The sequence below is a fragment of the Passer domesticus genome, chromosome 32, assembly GCF_036417665.1.
Source record: "Passer domesticus isolate bPasDom1 chromosome 32, bPasDom1.hap1, whole genome shotgun sequence".
NCBI lineage: Eukaryota > Metazoa > Chordata > Aves > Passeriformes > Passeridae > Passer > Passer domesticus.
In genome coordinates, this window is record NC_087505.1 from 884193 (window position 1) to 909414 (window position 25222).

At 53.4% G+C, this 25222-nt stretch overlaps 2 protein-coding genes across 9 annotated transcripts; both read left to right on the top strand.

Annotated features, from left to right (window-relative positions):
• The first annotated feature begins 438 nt into the window (after positions 1 to 438).
• ARNT (aryl hydrocarbon receptor nuclear translocator) lies at positions 439 to 19579 on the top strand. Of its 8 annotated transcripts, none has more exons than XM_064401422.1 (23): positions 439 to 562; positions 4995 to 5106; positions 6229 to 6273; positions 7095 to 7139; positions 8035 to 8079; positions 9982 to 10195; positions 10385 to 10598; positions 10683 to 10748; positions 10865 to 10964; positions 11296 to 11361; positions 11469 to 11554; positions 11950 to 12026; positions 12176 to 12310; positions 12744 to 12818; positions 13586 to 13737; positions 14614 to 14718; positions 14905 to 14980; positions 15900 to 16023; positions 16310 to 16409; positions 16763 to 16913; positions 17112 to 17271; positions 17735 to 17889; positions 18452 to 19579. In XM_064401422.1, exons 1-23 carry the CDS (start codon positions 538 to 540, stop codon positions 18539 to 18541), a joined length of 2418 nt encoding a protein of 805 aa, XP_064257492.1. In that variant the 5' UTR covers positions 439 to 537; the 3' UTR covers positions 18542 to 19579. The 8 variants fall into 8 exon arrangements, with proteins under 8 accessions (XP_064257492.1, XP_064257493.1, XP_064257495.1 ...); XM_064401423.1 differs by having other exon boundaries at positions 17738 to 17889; XM_064401425.1 differs by having other exon boundaries at positions 16763 to 16862.
• A 150-nt stretch (positions 19580 to 19729) lies between these two features.
• CTSK (cathepsin K) lies at positions 19730 to 24935 on the top strand. Its single transcript, XM_064401430.1, is given in 9 exon segments — positions 19730 to 22025; positions 22027 to 22080; positions 22936 to 23119; positions 23248 to 23370; positions 23447 to 23602; positions 23683 to 23901; positions 23978 to 24143; positions 24227 to 24332; positions 24414 to 24935. Coding segments are annotated over 9 exon segments (1776 nt in total). The 5' UTR covers positions 19730 to 21357; the 3' UTR covers positions 24514 to 24935.
• Positions 24936 to 25222: the final 287 nt, after the last annotated feature.

A 25222-nucleotide genomic window follows, 5' to 3' on the forward strand; every position in this document is an offset into this window, starting at 1 on the left:
GTGGCCCCAAATCCCAGTCCTGACCAAAAAAAAAAATAAAAATAAAGAGATTTCCAATCCCAGTTCCGACCCAAATCACGTGTGCAGTCTGGATCCGCATCTTCATTCCCTGGGGTTTAGAAGCCCAACCTCACCCCAGTCTCAACGCCAAGATTAATTTTAATTTTAATCTTAATCCTAATTAATATTTTAATCTTAATTCCAATCCTAATGTTGCGTGACGTCATCAACACTCCCGCTATAGCCACGCCCTCTCTAAGAAGTCCCGCCTCCTTTTTCGGTGGGGGCGGGGCGAAGGCGGCTGTGCTCCGCCCCCAGCCGTGCCCTCCGTTTATCTCCGCCCCCAGCCCTCCCTTTGGACCAATAGCAGCGCCTCCTCTCCGCCTGTCCCTCCTCCCGCCCCCCGGTTGAACCAATAGGAGCCCGCCGTGCCGCTGGCCCCGCCCCCTGGCCGGCGGGGCAGTGGGGCCGGCGGAGGTTTTCCTGCGCCGCCATCTTGGCTCGGCGGAGCGGAGCGAGCGGCCCGGGACCCCCGCCATGGCCGCCACCGCCGCCAGCGCGGGTGAGCCGGGCCGCGGCGGCACAAACGGGGCTGGGCAGCGGCCTGAGCGCCTCAGGGAGGCCCTGGGGGGCTGAGGGGGAGCACAGCGGGCTTGAGGGGGGCCTGAGGGGACCCAAAGGCTCTGGCGGGGCCTGGGAGGGTGAGGGCGACCCTCAGGGGCGGGGGTGTCGTGAGGGGCTCTGAGGGGCTGACAGGGGCGTGAGGGGGCTCTGCACGGGGGGAATGGCACAGGGGGATGGGAGCTGCGTTCCCTGGGTTTGGGGTCCCCGGGGAGCCCCCCACGAGGGACCCTCCAGGTGGGTCTGGGGTTGCCATCATCACTCGTCTGGATTTGTTCTCCTTGACGCCTTCTGTGGGTTTTAGCCCCTTTCTCAGCTGTGTTGGGCTGAGGTTTTCCTTGACTCGCAGCAGAAAGCGCTGTCTGTTTGAAGGTTTTGCACAAATGTCCCTGTGGAGCAGGGGAGGGCCTGGAGCGCGATGTGCCCTCAGCCTCGGCTCCTCAGGCTGCTCCCCAGAGTCCTCACCTCCCCTGCACAGGGAGCTGGCAGCTGCTGAGCCCTGGCTCCTGCCAGAAAAATACCTGATTTTATCAATTTTCTGGCTCAACTGCTCTGCACTGAGCTCATATCCAGATGAACCCAGCGTCCGTGAAGCCGTGATGGATTTACAGCGTGGTGGCTGAGATCAGAATCTGAGCTTGTTTGTGATTTTTGGGGTTTTTTTTAATCTTAGCTTGTGCTTTGTGGCTCCTCTTGTGGCTTGAGGGTCGTGAGGCACGCTCAGGTTTATCCAGGAGTGTTCAGTGACACTGCTGAAGGATTCTGGGGTTTTATTTTGATGGTTTTGTGGCTTTTGATGGTGAAAAAACACACTGGGGACTCATCCAGTTTGGGAGGAGGGAAGACACTCATGGGTGCCCAAGCATTTGTGGAAGTGGAGTCTTCAGGGTTCCGTGGTTTTTTGCATAAGAAAGTTTTAAATTCTGAAAGAAAAGAGAAGGAATTTTCAACATCTGTGTTTAATATTTATAATCATGGGCAGAGCGACCAACTTTTACACAGAGGGAGGGAAATACACAAACAGTAAACATGGAGATTATGATGAGATTAAATTCTGGAGAATTCTCACAAATAATGTGGGTCTTCTTTTCCTTAAAGTGTTGAAAAACGGATTTCAGGGCTCCAGTGAATGCTGGATAACGCCCCAAAATACCCAGAATGTCTTCATTTCAACCCCTTAGCAATGGAAGGAACATTCTTTTCTTAATTTCTATACTTCTTCTTGGAGAAAGTTCCCATGGGGATGAAAGTGCTGAGCTGGCATTGCATGGGAAACAAGCTGAAAACCTCCTGCTTGCTTAAAAAAAAAATCTATTTAATGTACCCCAGACACAGAAATTGAGATGTTTTGTAAATAAAAAACCATAAAAGCAGAAATTCAAAGCCTTCTAGTTGTGAGTGAAACGCAGGGTACTTTTAAGGCTGGTTTATCTGCTCCAGACATTTTGGGGGGCTCACAAATTGGTGAATTTAAAGCAAATCTTGTGAAATTTGATGTCCAAACGTGAACCTGGCAATTAACCCCCCGCCGAAGCTTCTGCAGCAAAAAGCACCAGTTTTGTACAATAAAAATGTACATTGAAGCTGCAGCAGCCCCTTTTGTAAATCCCAGCTGGGAATATTTGCAGTAATTTTGTTTTGGAGCCTTTGGGATGCCAGTGGTTGCAGCAGAGCCTTTCCCAGGGGAGCTGGGCTGGGAGCCTGGGGCACTGCTGGGGGTTGGGGTTTACATCTGCTTTTTTCTGGCCTTAATTAGCTGCAGCTCATGGTGTGGGGAAGCAGGGGTTGGCTCTGGGAAGGGCTGGCACACAGACCTTAGAACCCCAGTCTCAACCCAAACCTTAATTTTAATTTTAATATCAATTCCAATCCCAATGTTACCTGTTCCAGCCAGGATGTTGGAAACCCACCTGGGACTCTTGTCTGGACCCCTCCAGGGATGGTGAGTCCAGAGCAGCCCTTTGTGGGAAGGAATTCCCCTCACAGCCCCCCTAAAGCTGCCCTGGTGCAGCTCGGGGCTGTTTCCTCTCGTGCTGGTGTTCCCTGGGAGCAGAGCCTGCCTCCAGCCTCCTTCCAGGAGTGAAAACTCCTCCCTGTGCTCCAGGAATTCACCTCGGTGTGGAATGGGGAGAAGACAGAACTTGGGAAGGAATCTTTGTGTTCTGTGTGTTTCCTGGGAATCCCAAAGGGTGGAAAAGCCAGAGCTTTTCCCCTTCTCGTTATTTCTGATAATTCTTCAGAATTTATTCTTCGAATAATCTGCATGTTTGCTGCCTGTGTATTTCCCTCCCTCTGCTGTCCCTGGTTTTGGGGGGCTGTGGCCACTCTGCTCCTGCAGAGCAGTGCCAGCTCCTGGTGCCCAAGCTCAGGGTCTGCCCTGAGCTTCCACCTGAGCCACGAGAGGGAAATGTTCCTCATGGGATGCATTTTGGGCTCCTGGGAGATCTCAGAGGTTTGAAAAGCAATTCTGTGTCTGCCTCCTCAGCCCTGCCTGGAGAACTGCACAGTGTCACTTCCTTCCCCTGCCCTGAGAGGAAATTCCTTCCCCTCAGGAAAGGGATTCTCCTCTGTGCTCCAGAAACTTCATTTCTGTTCCCACCATGTTCAGATAGGGCTGGGGGAAAGGAGGAACCCTCCTGGCCTGCTTTATTCCCACTTGAAACTTCATTTTGTTAAACAGAATCCTTGGATGTCACCTTGGGACTTCACAGCAGCATCTGGGTGATCCAAAATCCAGCAGAAAGGAGATGGGGAAGGGTTTCCACCTCTGGTTTTTTGTTCTCCAGATGTATTTTTGAGTTGCAGAGGATCCTGGTGTTGGATGGGCTGTGCTCACTCCTGCTCTTGGTTGGAATTGTTGTTTTTGGCTCTTTCCTCGAGCTGGATGCTTATTCCATACTGTAGTCACCCCTGGGAAATGCTATGGATCTGCAAGGAAAAAGCTTCCTCAGCAACACCAGCTGCTTGGAGGAAAACAAACCAGGCAGGCAGAGAGGCTGGGAATGTTATTGTGGTAAAATATGTTTAAATTCTGGCAGAAATACCAGAAATTTGGGAACGTGTTTGCTCTGAGATCCAGGCACACCACGGAGGTGATTGCACAGCTCCACTTTTAGCTGTAAATAAACCAATATGCAGCTCTGGGAGTGAAATTAAACTGTTGTTGGACTGAAATGTGGCTTTGTGCAGTGGAGAAGAGCTTGGGAGCCCCAGCTTAAAGCCCATTTTTTCCCTAATTCATTAAACCTGACCTCAGTTCTTCACTTTGTCCCCCAGGTTGTGGCTGTTTCCTGCACAGGCTGCTCTCAGGGTGGGTTGGGAAACCCAACACTGGGTTTTTGGGGGTGTCTGGGTAGATTTGGGGTCCCTTAGCTTTGATAAAGCAGAAGTGGTTTGCGAGCTGCATCAGGCTCAGTTTGCAAAGGTTGTGGTGGAGGTTTTTGGGTTGGAGCAACTGTTTTGGGGCAGTTTTGCAGCACCCACAACCATTAAAATATGCACAGAGCTGACTTATTTCAGCAAAACAGGAAAAAATATTTATAATGGATTTAAAAACTCGCTTTCTGATGTGGAACAGACTGAATGTAGAGGAGCAATGCTTGGGCTCTGATGGTGATGCTGGGATGTAGATTCAGCATAAGCCACACTGAGCAAGCTCTGAACTACTGCAGACTGTGTTATCTGTGCTCCTGAGCATCCAGGATTAGGGGAAAATACAGGAAATACACAGGAAAATACAGGAAACACACAGAAAAATACAGGAAAATGGAGTCACAGACTGGTTTGGGGTGGAAGGGACCACAGAGATCACCTGGGCCATGGCTGAGCCACCTCACATTTCTTCAGGGTGCCCCAAGCACTTGTGGGAGAGCACAGGCAGGCCAGTAATGGTGCCCACTGGTCTGTACTGGTGAGGACCAGAAGTGATCAGCTGAACAATGATGAGTTTTGAAGTGTTTTGTGATGAGTTTTGAAGTGTTTTACGAGCATCCTTTGTCTCAGATTGGGCAATGAACCCTCTGCAGGCTGGTGTCATCAGGGAAACTCGCAGCTCTGCTCCTCCTGCCTCCCTCCTGGTGCAGCCCCAGCCCCTTGCCTGCTCCCAGCAGGCTCCTCCTCTGTCCAAAAAAGCAAACCACACATCTCTGGGTTTGGCAGGCTCAGCTGTGCAGCTGAGGAAGCAGCGTGTGCTCCTGGCTGGGAACGGCCCCTCGGTGCAGCGCATGAAAGGACACAAGCACACATCACCCCAGATCCAGCCCCAGCAGATGCTGCCACACCACTGCTTCTAGCTGGGGAGTGTTCCACTGAGCCACAGGGGCTTGGAAAATAAAACTGGTTGATTTCTTTGATTTTTTTCCACTCCTGTTTAGAGATGGCATCCGATGTTTCCTCGCTGGGTGCTGCCGTTGGCTCCGGGAACGCCGGCTCGGGAGCCCAGGCTGGAGGAGCTGTGGCTCAGAGACCCAGCAAGAGACGGCCTGGGTGAGTGAGGGGCAGGGGGAGGGAGTGCTGGGGCTGTGCTCTCTGGGAAAAAGGCCTTTTTGAGGAAGTTTTGTTCTCCAGAAAGAGCTGTCAGCTTCGGGAGGGGCAGCTGTGGCTGCTTCTCAGAAGTTTCCTGCTTTTTTCAGGTGGGCTCCGTTCAGTTCTTTCCCTTTGTGGTGGTGTCTTTGTGGCAGCTACACCCCTTGAAGAGGGGATTTATTGACATATTCAGAGGGGACTTAAAGCTTTGCACCTCCCAGAAGGAGCAAATGCACACCGAGGATTGAGAGCAAGACAGGAGTTGCTGCAAGACCTGGGGGAACAGAGAATCTGGGTTTTGGGGCCTTACTCCAACCTTTGCAGCTGTGCTGTCCCTGGGAGGGGTGGGGGGAAGCCACAGTGTGCTTGTGGGAGGCTCTTTGTTTGCTAAAAATGCCTTTGCAAATTCAAAGGGAGTTGAGTGGCTGTTCCCAGATTTCTGGCACGAGAAATTGCCTCGTAATTTTCGAGCAAACTGAAATCTGTCTCTGCACCCTCCCAGTCACTCAAACTCTTTCCTTCAGCCCCATTTGCTGCTGCTCCCACTCCCCTGCAGCTCCTCCCCTGCTGCCTTCTCCTCTCCATCCACATTTTTCCATCCCAAAAGGAAAGGTGAAAACTCTTCTGTCCTTCCACATGAACTGGTCAGAAGTGGGGTTTTGGCCTTGTGTGAGCAAACACTGCACAAACTGAACTTAACTCCAGGAAGATTTTACCCTCCACTTGTTTTGTTTTGTTTTAATTTTAAATGCACTCAATCCAGGCTTTTAAACTGGGAATGCTCCATCTGTAGGCTGTTGATGGTCCCTGATTCTCCTAGGAGATCCAGGCTTTTGGAACAGAAGGTTGGGATTCAGTGGATGCTCCAAGTGGGTTTTCTTCCTTTGGAACTGTTTTTCCTTGTTCTGTTCCTGACACCTAAAAGAAGCCCCTTTCCAAGCTTTGTTGGTTGTTTCCCATTAGGATCACTAAATTGCATTGGGATTACTTAATTTTTCCTTTCAGGAATCATCCATGGGGACAGACAGAAAAGTAATTTAAAGGAGAAACCAGTTAGCAGTTACCTTTTTTTCTGTTTTTCAGGCTGGATTTTGACGATGATGGAGAAGGGAACAGTAAATTCCTCAGGTGAGGGAGAACATGGCATCCAGAAGTTTCTGTCCTGTGATCTAGCTGTGTCTGTGTGTTTTCCCTGGAGCAAGATCTTTCTGCTCCTGTGGCTTTTCCTCTCTGGAAGCAGTGGGAATTGCTCCAGTTCCTCAAACTCTTCCCTTTCTCTCAGTCAGCAATATTCCTCCATCTCTGTGGCTTTTGTTGCTGCCTCAGACATTAATTAATCCTCATCTGCTGTAAGGATGCTTCAGCTCCAGAGACATCCTTATTCCTGAGGAGTTGGCAAGGCTGTGAGGATCTCCTCATGATCCATATGGAGCACAGAAGACTTGGAATATCTTGTGGCATTTATTTGTAGCCTCCCTACGTGGTTTAGGACTGAATAACTCCAGTGATACTGGAGTTAACTCCAGTAAAAACTCCAAATAACTCCAGTTCCAGTGGTACTGGAATTCCCTGCATTCCTGTGCTGTAAGGATGGCTGTGGAATGGTTTCAGGGTGATGAATGTAGGATTTACCAAGAGAAACCCTTGGATGGAGGTCCTGATTTGGGCTACCTTCATTTCCAAGTGCAATTTAATGTATTTCTTGGTATGGGATTAACCTGTGTGTGATCCCACCATCCTTGATTGGTGGAAAACCCCGTGGAGGTGATGCCAGTAATTCACCCATTGTGTTTGAGGTGATCAATGAATTATCCTGCACTGCCCACCCACTGCCAAGTTGGCCTTTTTAACCCCAGGCATTCTTTGTGGGAGTTATTAAACCTTAAATCTCAGTGGTTTTTTGGGAAATAATTCAGTGTAACCACTTTAACCTCTCCCCCTTCTCCTAGATGTGATGATGACCCGATGCCAAACGATAAAGAGAGATTTGCCAGGTAAGGATTTGATGATTTAAAAGCTTTTTTTGTGCCAAAAAACCTTAATATGAGAGAGATCCTGCAGCTCCCTTCTCACAATCATCTCTCTTTGAAGTGATCCTCATACTCCTTGAAGTTTTTTGGACCAGTTCATTGAGTGTGACAATGACATTCCTCTTTTTCACCATTCCTTTCAGCTCTGGCCTTGGACTCTCTTTCTTTTCTCCTGCTCAAGAAACTTGCAGAGATTTCAAGTTTCCTGCTTAGTACAAGTTTTCCTTGAACACATTCCTGGCACACATTGGGATTTGTGTGTTTTGTAGGGAATTACACAGAAACTTTACAAATTGGGGGTTTTCTGGAGATTGCAGGGAATGCTTTGATCAGTTTTTGGTGTCTGACAGTATCTCTGAGTGTTGGGGCTGAGCCCTTGGTATTTTTACAGCTATTTGAAGCTCCATTCTCTTTTCTGGACACATTCCAGCCCATCAATGTCCCACTTCCCAGGAGGGGCCTAAAACTGCCCCCAGGATTTGGGGTCACTCTCCTACTCTTACCTGCCAAAGGGGCTACAGGGAATTCCAAGCTGGGATTCTCCAGCTTTTTGAGTGGTTTGAGTCCTTCTGAAGTCAAGCAAATCAGAAATATGTTAAAAATAACAGAATACTTCTAATATTAGAAATAAGCAAATTAGAACTAGGTCACAGCCTCAGAAAATGTTTTGAACTCCAACACATCAGGCACCAATTTAATGTAGAATGTTGCAAACTAATGACGGTTTTATTTTATGGAATTGCTCTGCAAAACAGACCTGTCCCTAGGCTGGGTTTCCTTGTCCATCTTTCCAATTTTTTTTTCCATTTCTTTCAACTTTTTTTCCATTTTTAGCTTAGCTGGCTAATTTTATTTTTAGGTCTGATGATGAGCAGAGTTCAGCGGATAAGGAGAGACTTGCCAGGTAGGAGAATGGAGATTTCAAGCATGGACAAGCAGAGTTTTTCCTTTCCTTAATGTTTCTCTAGGCATCCCTTCTCTTTTTTTTTTTTCCCTCATTCCCTCATCTGCTGCAGAGGATTTAACAAACTCCTGGAGATGGCTGTGGAATTGGGATTAGGAGGGGAAAGGCATTGAGGAAAGGCACAGCTCATCCTTGGAAGAACCTTTTTAGGGAATGCATGGAAGGATTTATTTACCAGAGGCCACAGGGTGCTCCTGCTTTCACCTGTAGCTGACCTGTGCTAAATACAGTTCCTGTTGTCCTGGGTCAAGGTGCCAAGCTGTCCATCTGGGCAGGTTTTGTGTCCTGGGAATGCTGTTGGACTCTCAGAGCAGGCAGGAAAAGGTGTGTTAGCTCAGGTGTTTACCTTCCAGGAAAGGTGGTGTCACTGGAAACAGGATTTAATTTTTCCCTGAGTTTCTATTAGTAATTAATGAGAGAATGTGCCTGAAACCACCAGAACAGTCACCTGGAATCCAGGAGTGGGCCCTGAGGACACCTGTGCCCACATCCAGGTCATTTGTCACCTGTGCACACCTGCAGCAGCCTCAACACCTGAGCCCTTCATGTTCCACCTTACAGACTTAACCCAGTCCTGGGCAGTTTTGTCTTTAAACCAAAGCCTGACCCCCAGAGTGCCTTTGCTGACTGCACTGAGCTGTGCTGAGATGTTTGAGGAGGTCAGGAAGGCACAGAGGTGTCCCCCAGGATGGACAATCCCAGTTCTCCCATCCTTTCCTCGTGGAAGAGTGAAATGTAAATGCCTGGTGATTCCCCAGTAGCTTCTCTAGTTGAAGGATCTTTGTTTTTCACCCCTGAGCTTGTGAGTTTAGAGAAGCTGCCTGACTCAAAGGTGAGGTCACTGAATGTCTGCACACACCTCGTAGTGATAAATGCTCCATTTTTGTATTTATCCTGTTTATTCACCTGCCTATCCTTGCTCCTTCCAACACTTCCATCTCATTTCACTTCCCACCATGTGCTTCCTTGCTCATGATCCATCCTTCTCTATAGGAAACCTGGCTTTTAAGCTCTGTTTTGGAAAACCCACCTCAGGATCCCAGTTAAGTTATCTATCCTGGATAAAAGAACCAAGTTCTGGTCTGTGGGACTGATGGGAACTGTGCCCTGTGAGCCAGAGGGGTGCCAAGAGCCTCTTTAGGTGGCAGCAATGGCCACAGTGCCTCTTTGGAGGTCAGTGCCACCACCCAGGTGCTGCCTGGTCCACGTTGGTTGGCCTTGATGATCTGTGCAGAAATGAGGTGTGACCTGCTTGGAAGCTTTCCCTGCTGTGCTGGTGAGAGGGCTCTTGGTGTCACTGAGAAGTGGCTTCCCAAAGCACCTCAAGGTGAGACCCAGCTGATTCAGCTCACTTCTCATCCTGTGGTGGCTGGGGCTGGAAGGAGCCTTAGAGCTCATCCAGTCACACACCTCCCACTAGCCCAGGCTGCCCAGAAGAGCAGGTGCCCAAGTTTTAGCTGCAGACCTGGTGGGTCTGGTGCTGCAGGTGATCTCATCCACCCTGGGATGGACAGTGCTGAGGTCACCTGCAGTGAGGTGACGCCGCTTTGGGAGCAACTCCTTTGGCTTCCTGCAGCGTTGTATGGTGGATGGGGAAGGTCAGCCCAGGTCCTCGCTGTCCCCAGGTTCCAGGGAGCTGCTGTGACTCTGAGGAAGGTCCAGGTGTAGCCTCTCCTCCTTGCCCTGTCTCCACATTCCCTGTGCACGCCCAGCATGCGAGGCTTGACTCCTAACCCTGACACCCCCGTGTGTGACACCCGTGCGAGCGCTGACGTGGGGACACGGCTCAGCCTCCCCTGGCAACTTCACCTTCCTCCTTTTCTCCTCCTCGACCTCTGGCAGGGAGAACCACAGCGAGATCGAGCGCAGGAGGAGGAACAAGATGACAGCCTACATCACGGAGCTGTCAGACATGGTGCCCACGTGCAGCGCCCTGGCCCGCAAGCCGGACAAGCTGACCATCCTGCGCATGGCCGTGTCCCACATGAAGTCCCTGCGTGGTACTGGCAACACCTCCACAGATGGCACCTACAAACCCTCCTTTCTCACCGACCAGGTATAAAAAAGTCCCTTTTTTATTAAGTTGTCTTAAGGTCCTGGAAGGTCACAGTGAGATGTCCTTGAAGCCTTCTGATCTTGGCTTGATGCTGCTTTGGGGGAATTGCAGCAATCAGAGTGGAAAATGAAACAACAGCTGAGGGAAAGGTTTTAGCTGTGGAGTTGAGAGGTGTCTGTGTGCCTGCAGGAACTGAAACACCTGATCCTGGAGGCAGCTGATGGCTTCCTGTTCATCGTGTCCTGCGAGACGGGCCGCGTGGTCTACGTGTCGGACTCGGTGACGCCGGTGCTGAACCAGCCGCAGTCCGAGTGGTTCGGCAGCACCCTCTACGAGCAGGTGCACCCCGACGACGTGGGCAAGCTCAGGGAGCAGCTCTCCACCTCCGAGAACGCCCTCACAGGTATGGCAACCTCAGCTGGGATGTTGAGGGGCTGGCAGGTGGGAGAGCCTGCAGAGGACTTGGATTAAACCCTTCCCTTTGTAGAGGGAACCAAGCCCTGGTGCCTTTCTACCAAGGATGCTGCAGCCCCCCCCGAGAATGCATCTAAAGGTACCACCAGGGACACTCGTGTCCTGCCAGTTCCCAGGACGTTACCTGGCACCACACCTGGCTTGGTGGGAGGACTGCCAGTGCAGCAGCATCTCCTTTGTCTTTGCTTTTTTTAGGTCGTATCCTCGATTTGAAGACGGGGACTGTGAAGAAGGAAGGGCAGCAGTCCATGAGGATGTGCATGGGCTCCCGCAGATCTTTCATCTGCCGGATGAGGTAGGAAGGAATTCCTGGGGAAATCTCTGAGCCTAAAGCCAAACTTGTTCCCTAAAGCTGGCCCTTCCATGCTTTTATTTCAGCTTTTTTGGGTTCATTCTGATGTTGACATGATAGAACATGGCTGAGCTTTCCCTACAGTCAGGTTCTTGAGATGTTTGTTTGCCCCGTTGTCGTAGAAGATCCCGTTTAAAGTAGCAGTTTCAGCCCCAAGTGTCCTTGAGTTCTGCAGACTGAGGGGTTTCTGTGATGGAAATTCTTCTTATTCAAGATGTCCACATTATTTCCATGTTGATCAAGAAAGATCAAACCCTTTCTAACCCTGGTGCAGGTGTGGCAACAGCTCTGTGGATCCAGTCGCTGTCAATCGTCTCAGCTTCATGAGGAATCGCTGCAGGTAAATGACACAGAAATAGCATCTACACATACAGCACATACATAACACAGCTAAACACCTTGCCTCGCCTTCCCCCACTGCAGCACAACCTCTTTCTGTCTCCCAAGGAATGGTTTAGGTGCAGCCAAGGATGGAGAACCTCACTACGTCGTCGTGCACTGCACAGGCTACATCAAAGCCTGGCCCCCAGCAGGTAACAATTCACCTTGTGCTCGGGTGGGCTGGGTTTAGGAGCACATGGTCTAACGTTGCCATTCCAGGAGCTGAATGTGCCAGGAAGTGCTTTGTAAACGTATCTATGACTTTTATTTTAAGGTTGACTTAATTTTTGCAGGTGAAGCAACAGAGGTCTCTGTATGTAGAGGATGAAAATAATCCTGAACTATCTGATGTGCAGCTTTTGCTGAAATTCAGATATTTTCATTCCTTCTGGTGAAAAAAGGGAGAGATTGACACCTTAATTTACAAAATCCTTTCATGGGGAAGAGTATTGAGTTACAGACCAGGGCAGAGAGATGTCTTGAAGTCCATTCCTCTGAAATTTTCCCTGTACTAACCTTGCTGGAAATTTTGGCCCTCCCCTCCCAGGTGTTTCTCTGCCTGATGATGACCCCGATGCTGGCCAGGGCAGCAAGTTCTGCCTCGTGGCCATTGGCAGGCTCCAGGTGAGTGCCCTGTTCCCTTTTCCATCATTTCCTTATCCTGGGGGTCCCCAGATTTAAACTGCTCTGTCTGAAAACATTCCCCCATAGCCACAAATCCCAGTGCAGGGCTGGCAGCTCAGGGTTGGTGACTGTCCCTGTGTTCCTGGCAGGTGACCAGCTCCCCCAACTGCACAGACATGAACAATGTGTGCCAGCCCACAGAATTCATCTCCCGACACAACACCGAAGGAATTTTCACCTTCATCGACCACCGGTGCGTGGCCACCGTGGGTTACCAGCCCCAGGTGAGGACCTTTAGGGGCTTTTTTTTTTAAAAAAGTGCTCTTTAAATTTAATTTCCTCCTCCATCATGGCTCTGCTTGTCCAACAGAGCTGATAAACCATGCCCAGGGCTTAACCCAGACATGTGTTTCTTCTCCACTGGTTGCTTTTCCATGTGTTTTTCCAAGTCCTTTGATCATGGGAAGGCTGGGTGGCTCTGGATTATGTCAAATGTCAATTAAAGCCATTTTTGCCTCAAATTGAATTAAAGATCAAACATTAATCAACAGCTGTTGTGCTTTTCTTTTGAAAAACAGCACTCCAGCTCTTGTGCTTGGGTTGTGTAACAGGGATTTGGGGGGAAGGAGCAGGAACTACCTGTCCAAAGATGGATTAATTATGGAATCTGCCTGCCAGATGAACTGATTCAGTCTCTCACAATTCCTTGAAAAATAGGAACTTTTGGGAAAAGACATTGTGGATTTCTGCCATCCAGAAGACCAACAGCTTTTACGGGACAGCTTTCAACAGGTAAAAGCATCACAGCTGCCCTTTGCATGCAGGGTGGAATTCAGATTGGACTTCATTCCGACATTGGAATGTCTTGGTGCTTGCAAAGCAGCAAAATTGACTAGAAAAACAAAGCTTAGATAATTCTCCTGTGCAAACAGTTGCAGATTTAGCCATATCATTGAATGCAAAATGAAACAGAAGCATCTGATGTCTTAACTCCTGAATCCAGTCTTAAGTCCAGCTCTGCTGCTGGCCCAGTTGGCTTTTAGGGCCAGGGCTGTGGCTCCCAAGTGCCTGCTTGACTTGGCTGAAACCCTGGTTCATCTCTAGGGCCCAGCCCAGTGCTGCAGAACCCGCAGTGGAGGTGGTTTTCTTGCCCTGTTATTTCTGAGGGCCTTGGACTGGTGGCAGGGCAGGTAAGGCTGCCCCTGTGGTTTCATGACTCCAAAAAACCAGCTGCTCATATCCATTGCTCCAAACCGTTGGAATGGGAAGCGACAGCATGTGTTCCATTTCTTGGAGGCTTTTCCATACATCTCACCAGTGCAAAGAGATAAGAGAAGCGAAGCCAAAAAAAGGGGATTTTTAGATTCCCCTCCTGGATCCTTTAGGAATCAAGCTGTCCCAAGGGAATTGTGCCATTTAGTTTGGGAAGACTGAGATGTGGTGGTCCAGGTTTGAGGCAAAAGGGCCATCACAGGGGTCTGAGGGGGGGAACTCGTGCTCAGCTTGCTCTTCCCCATCTTTGATCAGGTGCTACTGGTGTAATTCCATTGTTTTTTTAGGTGGTGAAGTTAAAAGGCCAGGTCCTGTCGGTCATGTTCCGCTTCCGATCCAAGAACCGGGAGTGGCTGTGGATGAGAACCAGCTCGTTCACCTTCCAGAACCCCTACTCGGATGAGATCGAGTACATCATCTGCACCAACACCAACGTCAAGTGAGTACCTGCACTCTCAGCCCACAGGAACCCCCAGCTGGGCAGCCTCAGCCTCTCCCCAGCTTCCCATCAATTCCCACAACCCTGGGGAAGTTCCTAAGTCCCTGCAGCTCCCGTTCTCTGCTGGGCTGTGCCAGGCACTGGAGGGTTACAAAGTGCAGGAATTGTCTTTTTGTGTGGCTTAGCAAGCTGCCAGAATTCAGCTCCAGCAGTGCCTGAAATGAGTGAAATCTGCCTTAGAATGCTCTGTGACAGCCTAGGGGGTCCTGTCTTTGGGAATGGTCAAAGCTGCTCTCTCTGTCCATGAGGGAAAAGAGGAGCTCCGTGAGGGAGTTCACACCCCTTGCAAGGACCAAGAAGTTGTGCCTGTGTGTGATCTAGAGCTGCAGGCTTGGCAAGGGCAGCTCCAGCAGACAAACAGAAGGCTGCATTGCCTGGGAAGGGGAAATCCGGGATTTTTTTGCCACGAGGCAAAGTAGCACTGCTTCCCTGCAGAGCTGAAATCTGCTGCAAGCCTGATTTCCTGCCCCATGTCAGAGCTCTTTCTTTGAACTCCTTCATTCCACACACAGCCGTTCCCACATCCAGAACCCAAAAAGCCCTGTGGAAGTTCAGAGCAGAGCAGCGGTGTCTGTGTGGTTGTGTTTGGGGTGTGCAGGGACTGAGTATGGAGAGGGAGGCACAACCCCCACCCCGGAGCATCCTTTTCCATGCCACCACCTTGCAAGGAAACCAGGAGAAAACTCACTCAAAAACCCTTTCACTCAAGGTTTTTTGCATCTTGTCCCAGCCAGCCACACCCTGCTACACACAGGACTCAGCTTTGCTACTAGTTGGGACTTTTTAAATCTCCTTTTTTCTGTGTTTGCTTTGAAGGAACTCGAGCCAGGAGTCCCGGCCTGCCCTGGCAAACTCCATGCCAAGGCCTCAGCTGGGGCAGAGCCTTCCCCTGGACATGGGCACAACCCCTCTGCCCTCAAGGTCAGGAGGAGCTCAGCTCCTTTTCCCATTTCCTCCTTCCCCTCACACACCCTTCATTCCCAAATTCCCCTCTTGCAGCCAGGAGCTCCAGGCTGACCAATCCCTGGTGTAACCACCCAGAGCTGTTCCCTTGGGAATTATCTTGAGCAGCCTGTGTTCCTGTGTTACAGACATTTTCTATTTTAGGCAGCAGCAGCCACCTCAGGCAGAGCTGGAAGTGGGCCCAGGAAGGGAGAGCTTGGCTGGGTATGAGCACTCACAGGTGAGTCCAGAGGGATTTGGGCACTCCCTGTTCATTGTCCTGCACTGTTTAGGTCACCTCTTTACTGGGGGCTTAAAGGTGGTGGCACCAGCTTGAGGTGAGGTTTGAGAGGAAGGTGTTTCTGCCTTGGGTGTTGCTCGAGTCCAGGATTTATCAAGTGGAATCATAGAATCATGGAATAATTTGGGTTGGAAGGAACCTTAAAGCCCATCCACTTCCACCTCCTGCCTCCTTCCACCAGACCAGTTTGCTCCAAAAGTTTGGTGGACAGTTTGCTGTCCATCCTGGCCTTGGACACTTCCAGGGATGTCACTGAGCATCCTGAATGGCCCTGCTATCCCAAAAAAAAAAAATCCACATCAGAATTCCAGGAGTGACCAGGCCCTCAGCTGCTCCCTGTGCTCATCTCCTCTGTGCCGAGGTGTGGGCAGCCCCACGAGGTGTGAGCAGCCCCCACGAGGTGTGGGCAGCCCCCATGAGGTGTGGGCAGCCCCAGGAGGTGTGAGCAGCCCCCAGGAGGTGTGGGCAGCCCCCATGAGGTGTGGGCAGCCCCACGAGGTGTGGGCAGCCCCCACGAGGTGTGGGCAGCCCCCACGAGGTGTGGGCAGCCCCACGAGGTGTGGGCAGCCCCCAGGAGGTGTGGGCAGCCCCACGAGGTGTGGGCAGCCCCCACGAGGTGTGGGCAGCCCCCACGAGGTGTGGGCAGCCCCCACGAGGTGTGGGCAGCCCCCACGAGGTGTGGGCAGCCCCCACGAGGTGTGGGCAGCCCCACGAGGTGTGAGCAGCCCCACGAGGTGTGAGCAGCCCCACGAGGTGTGGGCAGCCCCCACGAGGTGTGAGCAGCCCCCATGAGGTGTGAGCAGCCCCACGAGGTGTGGGCAGCCCCACGAGGTGTGAGCAGCTCCGTGTCCCTCCCCAGGTGCCCGTCCAGCCCGTGAGTGCTGCTGGCCCTGAGCACAGCAAGCCCCTGGAGAAGGCTGAGAGCCTGTTCAGCCAGGAGCGGGACCCACGCTTCGGGGAGATCTTCCCTGGCATCAGCACAGGTGGGTCAGCAGCCAGGTCAGCTCCTCCTGCCTGCCCCGCTCACATCTTTGCTGCTTGTCCTTCTGTTCTCCCTGCTCCCAGTCTGCAGTGGATGATGTGACCCCAGAGAAGCTCCATGAGAGTTCAGTAGAAAATGGAAAAGAAATTAAATTAAACAGGATTTAACAAACTTGTCTGGAGAAGGAACAAAGGAGTCTTCCTTCATGCAGACACATCTCTTCCAACTGCTTCTCTCCCTGTTCCTGAGATGTCCCAGCCCAAAAATGACTCGTGCTCTCTCCACAGATGAGAGCAAAGCCATCCCTGCCAGCACCATGCCAGCCAACCCCCCCCTCTTTGCCCAGGGAAACACCTTCACTGCTGCACGTCCTGCTGAGAACTTCAGGTGAGGCTTCACCTCCAGCTCCTGCCCATTCCCTGTTTCCTCTGCTGTGCCTTGGACCTGCCCAGGATCTGGGTCCCCTCCCTTGTTTCCCAGTACAGAATCATGGAATCATTTAGGTTGGAAAGGCCCTCTAGGATCATCAAGTCAGGCTGTTAACCCTTGTTTACCGCTAACCCCTGTCCCCAGGTGCCACATCCACACATTCTTGGCACACTCAGGGATGACCACTCCACCCTTCCCAAATGGGCAATTGCTGGGCTCATTTCCCTCCACCAACGACTTGAGCAGAAGGATTTGGTTCCTCTTCCTCCTGCAAGTGCTGTCCACGACCTCAGACACCTCTTGTGTTGCAGGAGCAGCAGCATGGTCCCTCCAGTGAACATCATCCAGCAGCAGCCCTCGCCCGCCGGCCGGATCTTACCGCAGATCTCGCGCCACTCCAGCCCAGCTCAGGTCAGCGGGACCACCTGGGCTGCAGGGACACGGCCGGTGTTCACACCCCAGGTAGCACAGCCCAGCCCCTCAGAGCAGGCCCCGGGTCCCTGCCGCCTCTCAGACCCTGCTCTCCGTGGGGATCCATCCTGCTTCCACTCTCGTGTCCGTGTGCTTCCTCCTTCGCGGCTAACCCGGCAACTCCTCCCTGAGCTGAGTTGGGTGAAGCCGTGCCTCCTCTTCCTCTGCTGTGTTTTTCCTCTCTTACAGCAAGTGGCATCCCAGACAGTGAAGACCCGGCCGCCTTCCTTTGGCATGGGGACATTCCAGGGCACGCCGTCCTCCTTCAGCTCCATGACAGCGCCGGGATCGACGGCTTCTCCCACCACGGCGCCGTACCCAGCCCTGGCCAGCCGTGGCACAGGCTTCAGTGAGTAGGGCTTGGGGGGCAAAAAACACCCCTGGGAGGAAAGCTGGGAGCGTCCAGGTGTGGTGGGATGTGCCCACCATCATTTTTGGTGGATTTTGGGAGTGCCTGAATGTGAGGAGCAGAGTTGAAGCTGTGCTTTGGCTGATCACCTTCAGTCATCCTCCAGTCACAGAGCTGGACTTGGTGGTTCTTGTGGATCCCTCCCAGCTTGGGATAATTGGGGTCATCCCAGCAGATGAATTTTGAACCATTTTAAGGCTGCCTGGGGGGAAACAAACCCCTCTGGGGGTCTCTTTGTTCTTTCCCATGGCGAACACCTGAATTCCTGTGGCAGGAATTCCTGCAGGACAACCCTGCCCTGTCAGCAGCACCACACAGAGCACTGCCCTTCCCAATCCCATCAGAGCACTGGAGAAGCCCCATTCCCAAAGGAGGGATGATTCACACCTGTGTTCTCTTCCAGCAGCCACAGAGGCAGCTCAGACCCCGGCCCCGTTCCAGCCCCGCGCCGCCGACGCCGTGGGAATGTGGCCCCAGTGGCAAGGACAGCACCACGGCCCAGGATCTGGGGAGCAGCACGTGCAGCAGCCCCAGCCCAGCCAGCCTGAGGTCTTCCCAGTAAGATGGGGCTTTTTAACCTCCCAATCTGGGGGGATCCACTGGTGTTGAAGCACCCAGAGCTTGTCCCTCTGGTTCAAATCGACTGGAGAGGTCCCAAACTCCTGAATAACCTGATGGAGCTGGAAGTGGAGAGGGCAGGACTGGCTTTGTGTCTTGGTCTGTTGCAGGATCAGTGTGAAATTCCAGTTGGATTAACCCTTCTAGTTCTCATTAATTTTTAAAAAAAGCTACAGTCCAATGAAATTAAAATAATTCATAATCATCTCACCCCAGCTTTCCCAGCATTTGCTGATTATAGCTTAAATTTGCTGCTCTCCTTAAATTTCCCTTGGACACAGACCCTGTTTTCCCTTGTGAAAGGGACCAGGTTGGTCCACAGTATCTATTCCAGCAAACCCATGATTAAATTGCCCACATGATCATGGAGCCATGGAATTGCTGAGGTTGGAAAAGCCTCTGAGATGGAGTCCAGCTGTTCCCCCTAATTTCCAATCTAAACCTCCCTGGCACACCTTGATATTCCAGTCTGGATCCTAACCCTCTCCTTGTATCCTCACAGGACATGCTGACCATGTTGGGGGACCAAGGGCCCAACTACAACAATGAAGAATTCCCAGAGCTGAACATATTCCCTTCTTTTTCTGAGTAAAACAAGCCTTAGGGGAAACAACACAAACCTCTCACCAATATCCACATGTAAAGGAAAACAGCAGAGTCTTTTTCTCAAGGAACTGTCTAAACTCTTCCCAACTTCTGGAAGCAGAGCTCCAAGGAGGGATGGCCCTGGAGGACGAGGTGGTTTGGACACCTCCTCCATGTGGGATTGTTCTGGAAGCTTCAGGACTTGAGTGCCACGAGGCCAAAGGCCCCAGAGCTGCTCCCAAGTGGATTTCTGTGGGAGGGATTCCTGTCTGGATCACACAGACAGCCCTTCCAAACTTTTAAGGTGGCTTTTGACTGTTTTTATTTCATTCTCTGCCGTGACTTTTTCTATAAAACACAAAACTATTGGAATTTTTAAATACTGGAAGGAACTCTTCCAAGTGTTATCCCTGTAAACACAATCCTGGAGGATGCTTGAGTAAGAATCCGTGTCCCAAGCCAGTGTTTTCCTCCTTTTTGGAGGAATTTTAGCTGTTTTTGGAGGGTTGTTACAGCGCCTCCAGTCCAGGGTGCTCCACGTGGAGATTCCTGTGTTTGTCTGGAATCTTCTCTCTCCTGTGAACTGTGCAATGAAATCAGTGTGACCCATGACCCCCTCGTTACCCCGGGATAATTAACAAGCCATAAAAATATTACCCGTGTAGCTTTCTTCTGGATGAATCCATTTTCCAGCTGATGGTTTCTGTGCTGCCACAAATTGATGTTTCAACAGGTTTTTTTTTTTTGGGATAAAACCTGCTCCACGCTGCCCATGGAATTTTATCACATGTAGATGAGTTCCTCGTCCTCGTTTTTGGAGCTGGATGTAGGAGAATCCCTGGATTTGATCAGGGAATTGCTGAGGAACTGTGTTTTCACTACATTTGCTCACTCACCATCTCCTTAAAGAAGAATTCCTGCCATGGGATGATCCTGTTGCCAAATGACAAAGAGTAAGAGGAGAGCTGGAAAAGTAGGGAACAGAATGAAATTTTTTTTATATATATATATATCTATATATATAAATTTTTAATTTTTAAACATTTGACTTGGAATCTTCTGGCTTTTTCCATGGGGGAAAAAAAAAAAAAACAACTTGTGGCCAACCCTGCTCTCCTCAGGGGCTGGAAGAACCATTTGATTCCCTCTTGCTTCAATTCCAACAGGAAAATGAAATTGCAGAGTTGGACTTGGAAGGAAATTTGGCACAACAGCAGCTGGGGAAGAATCCCAAGTGTTCCTGGAAGCCTGGTTTTGTTTTGAATGGAATGTGGGTGTTCCCCCCTTTTCCCTGCATGTGGAGGGGGGGCTCTGGGACCCCCAGGCTGGTTGTGAGTGTTCTCTCTGCTGGCTGAGGGCAAGAATGGGGAAACCCCCACCCCTTTTCCAAGAGCTGCTTGCAGAGCTGTCATTCCTGACTAAAATCCACGTAGGAAGCTTTGAAACCTTTGTGTCACCAACCCAGAGAGATTCCTCTTGTAAGTGGAGCAGGAAGCTTTATTTTTCCCTCTCCTTTTCCCTCTGGAAAATTAAGACTTGAAGGTTTTGTTTTAATTGTTTGGGTTTTTGTTTTTTTGTTTTTTTTTTTTTTTATAATTTTATTCCAAATTTCTCTATGGGTAAGTGGGAACATCCCATTTGAAGAAACCTGTGATCCACCCTGTCCCATTATCCAGGGTGTTCCCAGCCATCCCATCACATCCTGGGCCCTTCCCCTTCAGTTCTTCAACAGGAGGAAAATTCCCATTTCCCTGAGCCCTTGCAGGTCCCGTGGCTTTATCCCCCCCAAATTTTCCAGCTCCTGGGAGAAGGAAACCAGCTGGAGCAGCCAGATCTGCTGGGAAGGAGGATGAGGAGTGGCTGAGGGGGTTCCTGGGGGACAGGCTGGGTCTTTTCCCCCCTCTTTGGGAGCTCCAGTGTTGGTCCTGGGGGGGGAATTTTATCCCACGGTCCCTGGGGGAGCTGAACCCCCCTCGGGTGTGCCCCAGCCCCAGTGGATTCTGGGCAGCAGAGATTTTCCAACAAGAGATTCTCCTTTTTTTCCAACCTTTGTGTCATTTCTGCCTCTTGGAGGAATGTCCCTAAATCCCCATCCCCTGTCCTGGCCCCCAAAGCCATTCCCTCCCTGGTTTGTCCCCCAGTTTGGCCCCCATCCCCCCATTTTCCCCCATTTTGCCCCCCAAACCCCTCGTACCCCCCCGTTTGTCCCCTCAGTTCCTGGTCACTCGCTGCCACGTCAGGGCCTCGTGCTCCAGGAGATGATTTTGCCCTGGAGCCCCGGGGTGACTCAGCCCCCCTTGTCCCCACAGCGGTCACAGGGGGGTGGCCCCCCTCTTGGGGACCCCCGTGGGGAAGGGGTGACAGAGACCCACGCCCACCTTGGTGCTGCTGCATCCCCCCTCGCCCTGCTGCTCCCTGGGAGGGTCTGTCCTCGTTCCCATGGCTGGAGGGTGACGATGACAGCGATGATGATGTCGATGTCCCCAGGGTGACATGTCTGCGACGGCTCTGGTGCCACCGGGACCTTCCTCCTTGTCCTGGCAGGAGCCTCGTGACGAGGTGACAACCACTGCACAAAGCACCGTCCTGCCCCCCCCAAGCTGGGCACCGGCTTGGGGACACTGGGGACAGAGCTGGGGGGTCCTGTCCTCCGTTCCTGCTGTCACACGATGTCCCCAGGCTGCTCCTGAAGGAACGGGGTGCTCAGCCCCATCCGAATCGGGCACGGGGACTTGGGGACAGGGTGGGATAGCAGAATGTCCCCAGGGTGGGATGCCAGGACAAGAGAATGTCCCCAGGGCAGCAGGACATCCCTAAGTTGGGATGCCAGGACAAGAGGGTGTCCCTGGGGCCAGGATCCTTGGGACAGGAGGGTGTCCCCAGGGCAGGATGCAGGGGTGGGGGACATCCCAGGGACGGGAGGATGTCCCAGGACAGGACGATGTCCCAGGGCCAGGAGAAGGTCCCAGGACAGGAGGATGTCCCGGGACAGGAGGATGTCCCGACAGGACGATGTCCCAGGACAGGAGAAGGTCCCAGGACAGGACGATGTCCCGGGACAGGAGGATGTCCCGGGACAGGAGAAGGTCCCGGGACAGGAGAAGGTCCCAGGACAGGACGATGTCCCGGGACAGGAGGATGTCCCGGGACAGGAGAAGGTCCCGGGACAGGAGAAGGTCCCAGGACAGGACGATGTCCCGGGACAGGAGGATGTCCCGGGACAGGAGAAGGTCCCAGGACAGGACGATGTCCCGGGACAGGAGGATGTCCCGGGACAGGAGAAGGTCCCAGGACAGGACGATGTCCCGGCAGGAGCCGCCGCCAGCCCGCGCCGGTGCTGACTCAGCGCGTCCCGCAGCACCACGTGAAGCCGGGGGCAGCCCCCGCGTCCCCCTCCTTGTCCCCTCCTTCCCTCCAGCCCATCCAAACCCCGACGCTTGCCAAAATTTTCCGGCTGCCTCCAAACTTCCTCAATCCGGCCGCATAAAAAGCGCAGCGGCTCCCGCAGGCCCCGTCCCGGCGCTGCCACCGACGGCTCCGCGCTCGGTAAGCGGCGGGGAGGGGTCCCCGGGGGGCGCTGGGTGCCTTTCTCCCCAGGGAAATGGATCCCAGTGGGAAATGGGAGGGAATCGGGTCCCATGTGGGACCTTGGGGGGGAGGCACAAAAAGGGAAACTGAGGCACTTCACGTCGAGCGGAGGTGGGGGTCCCCGGCTCGGGGGGCTGGGGGCGCTGGGTGAACCAGGAGGGGCAGGGTGGGTGGGACGTGCCCCCTCCTGCACCTTCTGCATCCCAAAACTCCCCCCACCCCGGCGTGGGGCTGCCGGAACGAGCCGGTCACGGGAGCGGTAACGGGAACCAGCTGTCCCGGCTCATGTGATGCCGGCGCCCGGCCAGCCCTGCCCGCGGGGGTGTCCCGGCCCCAGATGGGGGGAGGAAGGGGTCCCAGCCCCAAATCAGGGTGTTCAGGGGGTCCCAGCCCCAAATCGAGGGAGGAAGGGGTCCCAGAGCCCAGTTAGGGGGTCCCAGACCCAAATCGAGGGAGGAAGGGGTTCCAGCCCCAAATCAGGGTGTGCAGGGGGTCCCATCCCCAAATCAGGGTGTGCAGGGGGTTCTGGCCCCAAAGCAGGGTAGGCAGGGGGTCCCAGCCCAAAAAATCAGGGTGTGCAGGGGGGTCCTGGCCCCAAATCAGGATGTGCAGAGGGTCCCAGCCCCAAATTGAGGAAGGAAGGGGTCCCAGCCCCAAAATAGGGTGTACAGAGTGTCCCAGCTCCAAATCAGGGTGTGCAGGGGGTACTGACCCCAAATCAGGGTGTGCAGGGGGTCCTGGTCCCACAGGAGGGTGGGCACAGGTTCCTGCCCCCACCCGGACCCCCTGGCTCAGCCTGTGCCCTGTCCCCAGCATCCAGCTGGTCCCCAGGACGTGGTGGCCCGTGCTGCTGGCCCTGCTGGTCCCCAGGATGAGGTGGCCCGTGCTGCTGGCCCTGCTGGTCCCCACGGCGCTGGCCCAGCCGCAGCCGCAGCGGGAGCTGGACGCGCAGTGGGAGCTGTGGAAGAAAACCCACCACAAGCAGTACAACGGCCAGGTACGGGGGGGTTCTGTGCTTGGGACCCCCAATGACGTCCCGAGGGTGGGGTGCTGGGGCACAAGGATGTCCCAAGGGTGGGGGACACAGGCAGGACCCCTGTCCCAGTGCCATCTTGCCCGGCGCAGGCGGACGAGGTGACGCGGAGGCTGATTTGGGAGAAGAACCTCAAATACATCAACACCCACAACCTGGAGCACTCCCTGGGCGTCCACACCTTCGAGCTGGCCATGAACCACCTGGGTGACATGGTGGGTGTCCCTGGCGGGGGACAGAGGGGGGCTGAGCCCCTGTGGGTGCTCCCACTCACCGCGGTTCCTCCTCCAGACCAGCGAGGAGGTGGTGAGGACGATGACCGGGCTGAAGGTGCCCCGTGGTCACCAACGCCACAACGAGACACTCTTTGTCCCCGACTGGAGCGAGAGAGCCCCGGCTGCCATGGACTGGCGCAAGAAAGGCTACGTGACCCCTGTCAAGAACCAGGTGAAACGGGTGTGCCTGCAGCAGGGTGTCACCCCATGTCACCCTGTGTCACCGCGGTGTCACCCGTTGTGTCCCCACAGGGCCAGTGTGGCTCGTGCTGGGCTTTCAGCTCGGTGGGCGCCCTGGAGGGGCAGCTGAAGAGGAAAACAGGCAAACTGCTGTCCCTCAGCCCCCAAAACCTGGTGGACTGCGTGGCCAACAACGACGGCTGCGGCGGCGGGTACATGACCAACGCCTTCGAGTACGTCCGGCAGAACCGCGGCATCGACTCCGAGGACTCCTACCCCTACATCGGCCAGGTGGGAGGGGGGCCAGCCCCAAATCCCCCTCCGTCCCTCCCCTCCCCACCTCACCTGGCCTTCCTGGCCCTCGCAGGACGAGAGCTGCATGTACAGCCCCACGGGGAAGGCGGCCAAGTGCCGCGGCTACCGCGAGATTCCCGAGGGCAACGAGAAGGCTTTGAAGAGGGCGGTGGCCAGGATTGGGCCCATCTCCGTGGGCATCGATGCCAGCCTGCCCTCCTTCCAGTTCTACAGCAGGGGTGAGGGGTTGGGGGGAGCTGGGGGGGCGCGGGGCTGCTGGGGGAGCTGAGGCACGCCCGGTGACAGCGGCTGTGTCCCCAAGGCGTGTACTACGACGAGAGCTGCAACGCTGAGAACATCAACCACGCCGTGCTGGCCGTGGGCTACGGGGCACAGAAGGGCACCAAGCACTGGATCATCAAGAACAGGTACAGGGCTTGGGGTGCCTTGGGGATTGCAGGTGGCTGGGGCTCTTCCAGAGGCTCAGGCTCTGCTTTTCCACCCTGCAGCTGGGGCGAGGAATGGGGCAACAAGGGCTACGTCCTCCTGGCCCGCAACATGAACAACGCCTGCGGTGTGGCCAACCTGGCCAGCTTCCCCAAGATGTGACCCAGCCCTTCCCTTCCCACTGCCCTGCCCTCCAGCTTGGCCTCTTCCCTCCCAGCCTCAAAGGTGACGGTGCTCCCGGGGGGAATTCTTTGTCTCCATGAGAAATTTCCCCTGGGAAGGGGGGAGACACCCCCTCTTCACCACAGGGAATGGGGGATGAGTCCCCTCAACTCTTTTTTTTTCCACACTTTGCCATGCTGGCTTCTGCCTTGCCATGGACTGTGCTTGGCCTGATGTGTGGAGGCCAATCCAGCCAGACATGCTTCAGGAACAGGTTCCACTCCAGCCTCTGCCTCGGGGGTGGAGGTGGAATATTCCCAGTGGAGAGCACAGATCCCTCTCCCTCCACCCTGTATCCCGGTGGAGGCTGCTGAGAATGATATGACTTTATTTTTCAACTAAAATTGGGAATAAGGCTTGGACTGGTTTGCTTCGTGCTGGGAAAAATTCTTCCTTTTCCCAAAGGGGCAAAGAGCCCCTTGTGGGGCAGAATAGGGTGAGAGGAAACTGCTGGGGAATTTTGGGATGGATGGATGGAGTATCTGGGGAGGGGAAGGACACAGGGAAGGACGGATGGGTGGAAGGACCCACAGGACACCCCCAGCCCCACCAGAGACCCCCAAACCCTCCCCAGGGAGTGTCAGCCATGGCTGGGGTGGGGGCACCACGGGGGATTTGGGAACCCTGAGGTCCCATGAGGGATTTGGGA

What these genes read in the sequence shown, in the direction of transcription:
- ARNT (XM_064401422.1), top strand. Translation starts at nt 538, where the DNA reads ATGGCCGCCACCGCCGCCAGCGCGG. An exon ending in CTTCCCTGGCATCAGCACAG is followed by an intron (nt 16,024 to 16,309) that starts GTGGGTCAGCAG and finishes CTCTCTCCACAG; the next exon opens with ATGAGAGCAAAGCCATCCCT. An exon ending in CAGCCGTGGCACAGGCTTCA is followed by an intron (nt 17,272 to 17,734) that starts GTGAGTAGGGCT and finishes GTTCTCTTCCAG; the next exon opens with CAGCCACAGAGGCAGCTCAG.